General features: G+C 45.2%; 1 protein-coding gene across 1 annotated transcript; it reads right to left on the bottom strand.

Moving 5' to 3' along the window:
- Window positions 1–1,453: 1,453 nt before the first annotated feature.
- LOC133889337 (probable receptor-like serine/threonine-protein kinase At5g57670) lies at window positions 1,454–7,315 on the bottom strand. Its single transcript, XM_062329853.1, has 7 exons — window positions 6,427–7,315; window positions 6,078–6,335; window positions 5,830–5,987; window positions 5,671–5,750; window positions 5,426–5,561; window positions 5,149–5,298; window positions 1,454–1,782 (listed from the first exon to the last, which is right to left on the bottom strand). Exons 1-7 carry the CDS (start codon window positions 6,605–6,607, stop codon window positions 1,591–1,593), a joined length of 1,155 nt encoding a protein of 384 aa, XP_062185837.1. The 5' UTR covers window positions 6,608–7,315; the 3' UTR covers window positions 1,454–1,590.
- Window positions 7,316–12,341: the final 5,026 nt, after the last annotated feature.

Genomic DNA, 12,341 nt, shown 5'->3' with positions numbered 1-12,341 from the left:
CAAGAACTAGAATGCACCCTGTTCTGTGCATGTTAATGTACATGATGCACAGTGCTGCATCAATATTCATTACTATGAACTGTTTGGGACAGGCTGGTCCTGGTAAGTGGTAACAATGGTATAATGCCTCACTGACAACACTAATGCCTTGGGCCATTGCGTTAATCATGACCTAGGAGGTGCAGAACAATGAGCACTGCTACGTCTTATTGGCACCATAGAAATGGTAGGTGTTAGTACTAGGACTCCTCATCGGGACCATACGGACACACTGTTTAGTTCAATCGATCTTTGGTCTGCCTCCATGCATGCATGATGCTGTTTGTACAACATGTACACCTAGACATTGCAGACGCAACCGTTTTCCTGTTCATGTTCATTTCAGAGCTGTTCTGAATCTCTGATCCCTTTGTTGCTTGCAATGTAGAAGCGTTGCGCGTCCAGCTTATATAGCACAGCCGATCGAGTCGTACGTGTGGTGCCGATTGATGCGATGCGTGTTCGATCGATCGATCGAGCTGGCCCTTGGTTTGCTTTAGTATGCTACAGTACAAACGAGTGGTCTGGGTTAGCAAGAATCAAGACGCGGTATTTTGTGGTGGACCTGTTAGCCTGGTCATGCATACGACTACAGACAAATTGTTGTTGACGTTTCAAGTGTGTTTATGTAAGTGTCTAGAAAAGATTTATTTGAGACCGGCGTGTGTTGTAGTAGAAGGCCTTTGATTAGGAGTAGCCATAGCCTCCTAGCTCATCACATAGCTCTGATCTTGTAGTAAGCCATGGTCGGTGACTTTGTGAATGAATGATTGATCCATCACCTGTTCGTTGTCCCAGATGAAGGGGACAAACTGACGGTTAGAGAACACATTAGCAGTAGACTAGTAGTTACAAGTTCTACTAAAGGACAAGGATTAAAAAAATGCAGTTTCACCGATCGAGTTTTCAGTCATGCTTTGGTGTTCATTTCACTGCGAATACGATTGCCATTTGAGTACTGAAAAATAATGGCTTCTTGGCTGACAGAGCGAGTTTCTTGATCCTGTCTGAATTTTGCTCAATGATTTCCTTTCCTGGTTAGCTCATCGATCACCTCACTGTCAGACGCGTCCCTGAACAGACAGCCGAGTAGGGTGAGATCGCCCAACTGCACTTGAGCTAACCAATGGGTTCCGAACCGTAACCCACCTGACCTGCCGTGCATGTGGTTGTTAGCTACCTCATAATCAAACTGCTACGATGCAGAACTCTGCATCCTTGATTAGCTCGCCGCATCCAACCACAGAAACCCGTAAGGCAACAACAGCTTCAGGTTGTTGGGGACGGCCCTGGCATGCCAAATTGTCAACTGAATCGGACGGAAACCATGCACTCCTCACTGTCAGATGATGATCAGATCGGCTGCTGGAGTTAAGAGAGGCTTATCGTGAAGATTCCTGCTGAAATGGAGGCATTAAATTGAAAACCATGGGCCTGATCTTTTTTTCTTCCGAATTTGCTATTGCCTAGGTGGTTTATGTACACTAATATAATCTCATGGATCACGGATCACATCCGCTTAATCTACTGGCAGATGCAAATATTTTGGGGCTAATCATTGGGGTGGATGCTGCACGCCGACGAGGATATCGAGGGGGAATCCGATTCATCGTCGTAGTTGTCATCGTCGTCGTCCTCGAAATCATCGAGATGGTCGAAATCCCAGAACTCATCTTCCTCCTCCTTCTCGGGCATCTGCCATTGATCTTGGGAAATCTCACCGGACTCCAATAACTCCAGTACCTGCCCATTGCCATGTGAATCCAGTCAGCTAAGTACTAACAGTTGCAGATTAATTAATAAAGAGCAGTGGTACTACTACGTTATGCTACAATTGACCGGTCCTTGGGGTAACCTCTGACAAGTGCAGCCAGCTAATTCAGTGCATTGAATTTTTCAGTAAAAGCAATGAAGTTTTTATACACATATTTCGTTTCACACTTGTACAATAAGGATTTTGTAGAAAATTCAACTTGGATAAGTTACACTGAACAGCTCAATCAGACAGATGTGGTACTATCCCAGCACTGCTCACAGTCAGACACTATAGCCACCTTCTGAAGCAAGCATACGACAGTTGCAACCAGAGTACCAGTGTGCAGTAGGGCGATTGTTTACGTGCCTGTTGCATTATGATTTATGAATAATAAACTAATGCATGATTAAACTTTGATTAGAGGAGACTTGGTATTTTATATAGCTGTTGGGGTGGCATGTTTTGTACGTTTGCCCCAATAATTGTGTTCTTGAGCTGTATTGTGTCGCCCACTGCAGCTTGGCGTTGGGCTTCCCGTGAATCAAACGGAGAGGAAAAGGAAAGGGGAGAAGGTAGGAAGCAACAGAGCATCCTATGCCCCTTCTAAAACCAAGAAACCGGCCATGCTTCAGACGTTACTGAACCCTTGTCTTCTTCGAAAAATTCAGTAAAATAGTAAGCTTGCTGTGTCCTATTTCTAATATTCATTTCTCAGGCATTCTCAATTCCCATACAGAAAGAGAAAAATGCGTTCTTATTTTTTTTTATGCTCCTACAAGTTCATGGTCTAAGTTGAAAAGGGAGAACTCAGAATTCATTTTCGGCAGGTTGAGAAAGGAAAAGGTGAATTATTCCTGATGTCCGAATAACTTTCAAACTTTAAAACCGTTTATTTAACCTCCGAACTTTAAATACCAGATCATGTAACTTCTGAAGTGGTTTTTCAGGATGGTTTTGCTGACGTGGTTGCCACGTCACCCGGTTTTTTTCCACCTGCTACTATATCATCTCTTTTTGACTGCATGGAGGCCACAATAGGCCCCATTCTTCAGTGACCCACGTTTCTTCCAATTCTGTTGCGACAGAGCACTATCGCCGTGTGGACACCGATGCCTGAGCTCGTCGTCCCATCGCCGTTCGGTGGTGTGCTCAAGTAGGAGGAGCCGAGCTCCTTTACCCCGTCCTCCCCTCTACTCTACTCTCTCTTCCTCACTCACTTTTCCTCACCAGCACCACGAGTCAAGCTATCCTCCACAGCAACCAAGTGCCACTGAGCAGATTCGTTGCACCGACGATGAATCTACCGCACCTAAGCACGGATTCGCCTAGCCTGAGCTCCGCGAGGGCGGGAGGGAGGTCATGCGACGCATTTTCGACTGGTTCCACGCGAGTTCCTGTTGGACCAAGCCGCATTTCGCCATGTTCTTCAGCTTAGGTTTCTTCCTTTGCCACCTCGTCGTCAAATCCGTCACGTAGCCTCACTACTGTTCTCCTTTGCAATTCAAGCCACAGTGAGCTTCGTTGTGACCCCATAAGTGTTTCACACGCACTAGTTCCCTTTCGGCCCGACGTCGGCGCGGTCGTCCGTGTGAGCCAAGCTCCACCGCGCTGGATCGCTCAACGTCAGCCGAGCACCTGTTGGACTCATCGGACACGACCCACACCGTCAGGGATCCCCATCTCGTGCTGCAGGTGATGGTGCCCTCGAATAGTCGTGCCGCACGACCGTTCGCCAGTGGCGATTTGCACCGTCATGGCATGCGCGCATACCAACGGGAGGCCGCCTGGTGAAGCCTTTTGACAAGGCCACTGGGCCCTGGCCTCACCATCAGAGAGAGAGAGATGACATGGCAGCCAGTGTTAAAAACTGGGTGACGTGGCAGCCACATTATCAAAACCGTTGTTGCAAAACACTTCAGAGGGTTATGTGATCCGGTATTTAAAGTTTAACAGTTAAATAAATGGTTTTAAAGTTCGGAGGGTTATCCGGACACAAGGATTAGCTCAAGGGAGTAATTTGGACTTTCTCCTTTGAGAAACTTTCAGTTAAAGGTCAATACCGACATGTACTGATGTGTTCATGCTACCTTCCTTTAATTTCAAGCTAGTTGATTTATGCATAATGTGCCCATTCATAAGTTGATGGCTATGTTTTTGTATTGTATAATGCAATATCAGTGTGTGAGCAGCCACACACTGTGGGATCCTACTGAAAGAGGATCAGTTAGCTCCACATTAAAAATGAGATCTCACCACACTGTGATAGATGAAGGCAAGCTATATGCATGCAATAAAGTTGGGCGTAGTGTTACTCGCCAACTGGTCGGTAGATGCTAGTGTGCTAAACAAAAACCAAGGCATCCTGTCACAATAGACACTGCACAATGTGGCAGTATTTAACAACCATAGGAGGCAAGTGGATGATATAGATATACTACTTGTATATGTATTGGTGTTCAGCCTGCTCTTAGATGTCTGTTTAGACAAAGCATATACGGATAATCGTGTTAGATTAATAAGCTCAAATAGACTAGGGAGAATTACCCTTGAGTGAGATAGCTACCTTGCACCAGATATGATAAACTTATGTTTACTCCTCTGATTGGATAACTTCCAATTCGTACTATAAAATACAGTGCTGTTCTTAGACCACATACATGGAAAATTTTCTGCACCAGCTGTTGACAATTGTTCATGTATGCTAGTTTTCGTTTCCTCTTTTTCTATTGCCGTTGAATATGATTATATGGAACTATGATAGAGCTGTTGGACCTAACAGTATGCATTTCGTTTTGGGAAAAGTGAGAGGCAAACTCGTTTGGAAATCTAGGACACAACTTTGTATAAAAAAGGATGAATTATTGATCTTTTCCTTTGTATGATTAACACTCTACTTGAAGAAACCTAAAGTTGTTACCCAACTCAGCGCAATGGTATGATTGTCCTTTGCTCAAACCCGGAGAATTCCATTGTTTGAGTTACCGTAACAAGCAACAAATCGATTAGACCACCAAAAAGGAACCTAAAGATGTCCCCAACTTTTGTCCTCTGTGACGATGGTTGGATATTTTGATCCTTCAAATAGAAAAAAAGAGCTTATGGTTGGAGATTTCTTGGTGGTGGCCCATGCGTCGCAACGACTGGACGTTCTACACTCTCAGTCAGACCCACCCTAACATTCCAAAGCTAGGGGATTGCACACTGTAGAACAATTTAGGTCACCCGCTGTAGGAGAGCTACTGGTTGCACTGATGTAGTGGGTTGAATTACAAAAGAGTATAGTGCATTTTTTACATTTTCAGTCAGGGCAGCAAGTGCGTAGATGCGGAGAAAGTTGTCGTTTCCGTACGCACCTGTGTCATGGTCGGCCGCCACGCCGCGGCGGCCCTGACGCAGAGCGACGCGACGAACATGAGCCGCCTCAGCTGCCCGGCGTCGTAGCCGTCGCCGAGCCGCGGGTCCACGAGCCCTTGCACGACGCCGTCGGTCAGGTAAGGCTTGGCCTGCACCGGAGCAGTCGCATGTTTGGAACCAAAATTCAGCCGCGTAATACCAAACGGTGGCAAAGGCACCCGCCATTGCTTTTTCACTGGTTTTGCTTTAAGAATTCACTGTTTCACTGGCGCTTACCCACGCGATGAGGCTCTTGTGGGAGCCGTCCACCGGCTTCCTGCCGGAGATGAGCTCGAGGAGGAAGACGCCGAAGGCGAACACGTCCGTCTTCTCGTCCACGATGCCGTGCGTGAAGTACTCGGGCGCAAGGCACCTGTCACGTACAGGCGTCGCGACGCCCTTCGTGTCAGCGACCTCTCCAGTCCAACCACATTTTCACAAAGTGCAAGGAAGACACGAAGGACGTGAAGAGTGTCGCTCACCCGAAGGTGCCCTCGATGGGCGCGATGGCATGGTGCGTCCATTCCGACGGTAGCCACCGGGCGAGGCCGAAGTCCGAAATCTGCACGCCGTGGAGAGGGAGAGTTAGCCGTCGGTTGACAGCACGAACAGAGGAAGAGCAGAGTGGGCGAGGAGACCACCTGAGCCTCGTAGTCCGCGGTGAGGAGAACGTTGGACGCCTTGATGTCGCGGTGGATTATCCGCCGCGCGCAGTCCTTGTGGAGGTAGCGCAGCCCCCGCGCCGTGCCGACCGCGATCCCGTGCCGCTGCTTCCACGACATCACCGGCAGCTTCTCGTCTGCAATTCAAGCAACGTAAGCTCGCCGCATTGGAAGGGGAGCACACAAGCATCGATTAGATGGGTGTCGTGTCGTGTCGCTGGGCTTGCCGTGGAGGTTGGCGGAGACGGAGCCGCGGGTGGAGAACTCGAAGACGAGGTGGAGGCCGCGGTCGACGCAGCAGCCCAGGAGCGCCGAGACATTCGGGTGGCGGACGTGCCCCACCGTTCCCAGCTCTGTGAGGAAGTCCTTCTCCTTCTTCTCGTCCGCCGCCGCCGTCGGCGCCAGCCGCTTCACCGCGACGGCGCGCCCGTCGTCCAGGACCCCGCGGTACACCTCGCCGTACCCGCCCTTCCCCACCATGTTGTCTGCGCAATTCACCAACATTTGTGAAGACAAGGCCAACGCAATGAAAAGCAACATGAATGACATAAGACAGGTAATGGTCTTGGTCTTTACCTTGGTGGAAGCCATTGGTGGCCTGGTGGAGCTCCTCGTAGGAGAAGCACCTCCAGGTTGGCCTGTTCAGCGGCGGGGGCGGCGGCTTGACGTCGACGCACTCCTCGGCGGACTCGTCAGCGTTGCTCCGGCGGCCGAGGGACAGGAGCCTCTTCAGGCTCCGGCTCCTGAGGTAGTTCATCCTCCAAGAAGCCAAGAATCCAAGAACGCAACAATGCCCAGCTAGAAGGAACTCAACAGAACATCTCCATCAATCCCCTCCTCTTGTCTCGCGGCAGTAGTTGTAACCGGCGTGCGCGAGCACGTAAGAGAGTGACACGCAGCAGTTAAAGAAGAGGGGTTCCTTGGTCAAGAGAGGGATACGAAGTCATTGAATGGCTCAACAAGCCATTGGAGAAAGGGCTAGCTCCCTCTTCCGTTCTGCAGGAGCGCATTAAATTGGACACGAAGCAGAGTAACTGCCGCTGCCGTGTGCGCGCACACTTCGCTGCTGAACTGCTCAACTGCACCCACGAGATGGCCAGGGAGAGAGACGAAGGTGACGGGATGGGAGAGAAGAGGATGCCACTGTCCTTGCCAGTGCAGTGCAGTGCAGTGCTCCTCGATCGGCGAGGAGAGGAGGGAACAGCGCAGATGGAGGCGAGTGAGTGAGAGGGGAAGGCATCGTCGCGTCCGCTTCCTTATATGCGTTCCCGGCGCGGGACAGTCGGGGCCCAGGCGCCAACGGGGGCACGCCGATGTTCTGTACTCCTGGCACGGTAGCGGCCTGTGTCTCGGCTCTTCAAATCGGGCCAAACTACTCGCTCGCTCGCTCTCCTACCTCTCATCAGCCATCGTCACTGCTCGCTCGTCTTTCCCTTGCTGGCTGCTGATTGCCGTGCGCCGATCCGTCCGCGCGCCAATGAATGCAGTCGGCTTTGTGTTTGTGTGCGCTGTGACTTGTGAGTGGCGTTGGTTGGACTATTCTGGGGAGGGCTGAGAGTGAGTTGTCAACCGTTTGTCGCTTCTTGGGCGTGGATGGCTTCATGGCTCAGCGCCGTGTCATGTGTACACGTGACAGGGGTGCATCACGCGGATCTATGTGCAGGGCAAACGTGGTTGTAACCTATTTGGTGGTGTAGATGTATGTTGATAAAGAAAAGTCTTTTCACGAATTATGTGTGGTGAGAATTTAATTTATTTGAGTGGCTCAATTTTTGAGAAGCAGTTGAGACCAAGGGATGGTTTGCGGTCAATATTTATATTGTTTTTCATAGTGTAAAAATACAAATAAACTTTTACATGTAGATATACAAGCTACTATTATACAACCGAGACATAAGGCTAACTTGATAAAACATAACCCTAGGCTCGAGATCAAAATATCAGCTTCTTTGATGACACCACATAACCGTGATAGTAATTATGGTGGTAAGTGGTTAGAATGCTTGGTCGGCCGTCGACTATGGCGTCGATCTTGTCCGGCGTGTTAGGTTGGTCCTTGATGTGCCGCTCATATTGTGGCAGAGATCACGTGATCGATGAGCCCTCTTGCCGCTGATCTTTCTGGGGACCCTCACCCATAGGCTCACGGGGTCCTTAGCTTTCAGGCTCCTAGGATCACTTAGCTTTCAGGCTCCTAGGATCCACGGCCCCGAAGGCTTAGATCTCCACGGCAGCTCTGGAGCCTGGGGCATCTGGAGGGATTATGAGTCTGATGACCTTCAGATTTAGTACAACTGAGCCAAGAGCATCGGAGGTTCTTGATGGCGACCCAAATAATGTATTTACTATAGTTGGACAAATGGGTGGCACGGCACGACCTGTCTCGGCCTGTTAGCTGTCGGTGACATGCTAACTCGCATGCTGAGTAGTTGGTCTAAGGCACGACCCATCTAAGATCTCAATGAGGCTGTTTTGGCCCACTAAGCACGTTTGGATGTGAAACAACAGAAAAAATATAAATTAGGTAGAAAATAGAAAAAATAGAGAAACTCAAAAAATAGAAAAGAACATAGAAGAAGCTCAAAATTAAAAAATCAAGAGAAATTATAGAAAATAGATAAAAATAAATCTTATTAATTGGTTATCTCATTAAAAACCTTTCTCCTAAAAGAAAAAAAAATAGTACTACCGATGGCTCGAAGTCATACTGTGTTGATAGTTGCTAATGGGCTAGACCGTAACAGCTCGACCTGTAACAGTTACGGCCCAGGCATGGCCTAAGCAAGATTGTAAATGTATTATGTCGTGCTTGGATTGTGCCCATGATATTGGGCCACGTGCTGGTCCATTTGGACCGCTCTAGTATTTACTCGGAAGAATACACATGCTTGATTCGGGGATGTGTGCAACGACAGTGAACATCAAATTGCGGCACATAATACTCACACTAGTGAAACAAATAATAAAGTAAAAAAATTATCGTTTTATCGAAATTAAAAATGTATCGGCCGCGAGACTATACGTGGGCACATGCGGCAACCCGCATGCCACCCAAAATTTTTGGCGGGCTTTGCGGCAGCCCGCATGCCACCTAGGCACCGTCTGTACCGTCGCCTTGCATGGCTGCGTTGTAAGCTTGCATCAGTTGCATGCCTATAGGGTTGCATCCTGCACTGTGTACGCTTGCTTCCATAAACACGTTAGCTTGCAGTAATATTCAGAAATAAAAAATAGTTAACCAAAACACATTAATATTTAGAAAATTATTTTATCCTTACAATAATGGATAAATCAAAGTACAATATGACATTTTGTGAGATGAATAAGTTAACAAACAAAGTCTTTGATGCTAATGTGCTGCCTAAACAAATGCGAGGGTGATTAGCACCGTATAAGCAATTTTGGTTCCAACTCTCACGTACACATAAAAATTCAGGTCCAAGTCTACGACATGAAGCCTCAATTATGCATGACTAGCATGAAATATAATCTACATGTTTCATTGTTGGATCGGGTCATTGTCACATATACAGCTCAGTACCCTAGCGCCTAGCCCTCAATCAGTCATTCAGTCCTAGCCAAAGGTCATACCGATGCATCACCAGTCTGAAAAGGAAACAAAAGATTGAAAGCTAAGTAACTTTCGCAGGCATTACTAACTTAAAGACCCCACTATTCTATAATTTGAAGAATGAGTGGCATAACTGAATATACCGCTGCAATGAAAGAGTTAGCACTGTTCTGAATATAAAAGACTGGAATACAAATATTTTGTTCGGAATAGTACATGTGCACAATGAACAAGTTGGCAGACTTTGTATTTGACTGAAGGATCCCTGCCCATACATCAGCTCTGCCCAGTAAAGCCCATATGATTTAAGTCTATTTCAGATCACGTTTAGTTCGTTCATGGTGCCTGATTTCAGTTATTGAATTCATGTTACATGAACTGGCAACTTTTCGCCTTTGCCTGGATGACAGAATTGTGTTTCAAACTCTGTGTAGATTATACATCTAAATAGCAGAGAAAAAAACATCTCCTTCTTCAATCATTTATTTATACATCCAAATAGTAGAGATAGACGTTTCCTCCTATCTTTTATACTAATACTGAACCGACAAAACTTTCTAGTACATGAATTGAATTCCTAAGACCTAACAACAATCCCCAGAATGTGTTCTACAAAAGGGAAAACAAAAGGAATCTGTAATATGCACATGACAGTTATCCCAACATCTGCACAATATAGTACTCCTAGACCAAAAAATAAAAGGGACAAAATAACCATCTAGAATCAAAACTCTGCAATGTGAACAATGAGCTCAGTCACAAGCTTGTCAAATACAAAGTCTGCTAACTTGTCAGAAAAACAAATTTTGCAAGTCTCTAGCTAGTGACCGCTGACAGGAAACATAATCGTTTTCCCATCTCTTGTTGCATGAGGAAAACCAAAATGCGTCAGATATTCGCTTCTCTTTTGTGACGTCGACCGAGATTCCGAGAGGGCTATTACATCATAAAACTAACACTACAGATGTTGGCATTTTGCTGCGAGAAATCTCGAATGCAGTTACCGTTCTTGATATTGCCTGCAGCCTTGGGCCATGGTTCTATATACAGAGACATGGCTCAAGATGCAGAGCTCTCAACCTCTTTTCACTTCCATTTCCCTGTCAATGCAAGCCATGGCCGCTTGCTTTTGACCACAGATTCCATAGGGTAAAAAATATTGTGGGCTAATTGAGTGGGAGAAATTACCTGGGAGGGGGAGCGGCTGTTGACGAGAGGCAGCGGCTGACAGAATACAATAACGGTTGAATTGTTGTCCTTAAATAAAAGAAAGATTTTTAGACTAGTATAACGTACACATTTTCACATCAAATTAGTAGGATACAAATGAGTTTTTGTTCGTAAGAGGATTGAAATAAATGAAATTGTGAGTACAAAACATGACTAGTGACACAAGGTTTCACTCAATGATTAGGAATTAATTATAAAGAAACCTATTCCCTGTTAATAGATGATGTTATATTTAGATATTGGATCTCAATAGCAGTTAAACTAGAGTTGAAAATAAAATTAATGGATATTGTGACCGTATATCTTTACGGAAGCCTTGATTCAAACATTTCTGTGAAGATACATGAAGGAATAACATTGTCGAATCAGGATAAAAGAAATAGACATATTTATAGCATATAATTAAACAAGTCATTGTATGGGTTAAAACAATCAGGTCACGGGATGAATTTTTGCATATGAAGATGATATGAATATTATCGGTATAAAAGAAGAAATAGAAGAAGTAAGAATGTACTTGAAGTCTGAATTTGAAATGAAATATTTGGGTAAAATCAAGTTTTGCTTGGGCCTGCACGTAGAGAATGTGATAGATGGAATTTTCGTACATCAGTCAAACTACACTCAGAAGGTGTTAGAGCGGTTTGGTTTTGAAAAACCATTTCTAGCTAAAATCCTCAATGTCGGAAGGTCATTGCAAGCAGATCAAGATCCCTATAGATCTAGAGAGGAGGGGGAGAAAATATTAGGACTGAAATTCTTATACTTAAGTGCAAGAGGTGCGCTAATATATCTGGCTAGTTGCACTAGACCAGACATAATGTTTGTAGTAAACCAACTCACATGATATAATGCAGAGCCCGCTATAAAGCACTAGAAGAGCGTGAAGTATATTTTACGTTACTTGCAAGATAGCAAAGATTTAGATCTGTCTTACAAAAAGAATCAGAACATAAGTCTGGTTGAATACATAGATATTGGGTATCTATCAGACCTGTACACAGCGAAATCACAGACTGACTATGTTTTCCTATACGGTAGAGCTACAATTTCCTGAAAATCGTCAAAGTAAAGTCTGGCATCTACTTCGACGAACCACTTGGAAATAATAGCTTTATATGAAGTCGTACAGAAATGCGTATGACTTAAAAAAGTGATCAATCATATCCAGCAGTCATGTGATTTGAACACTATTAACACCATTACCATTAACTATAAAGATAATATTGCATGTGTTGCACAAGTGTAATCGGGATATGTGAAAAACAACTTAACGCAGCATATCAATCATAAGTTCTTTTATGCTCATAAATTGCATAAAATGGATGAAATAAATGTAATACATACCAAGTCATGTGAAAATCTTAAAGATTTATTCACTTAGGCTTTTCCTGCATTTAGTTTTAAAAGATGTATTCATGGCATTGAAATGATGAGACAAAGAAAGTTGCACATTTCACGCCGGGGGGGGGGGGGATTTCATATAATACCGATATGAAGAATTAAATCTTAGTCATGAAGATTAAGTAACTAAAAGTTAGTTTTTTCTGAAATTTCTCATATTAAGTTTTTTAACGAGATAATTCATGTGATCATGTAATGAGCTATGTTAATTTTTCTTACTGAGTTTTTAAGGAGTTTTAATGAGACATATGTATTTCGCAAGAAATGCTCAAGAGTGAGTGTTAGG

The sequence above is a fragment of the Phragmites australis genome, chromosome 13 (assembly GCF_958298935.1).
Source record: "Phragmites australis chromosome 13, lpPhrAust1.1, whole genome shotgun sequence".
NCBI classification, from domain to species: Eukaryota; Viridiplantae; Streptophyta; class Magnoliopsida; order Poales; family Poaceae; genus Phragmites; species Phragmites australis.
The sequence above is the reverse complement of the archived record's forward strand: the minus strand, read 5'-3'. Positions and strand labels throughout refer to the sequence as shown.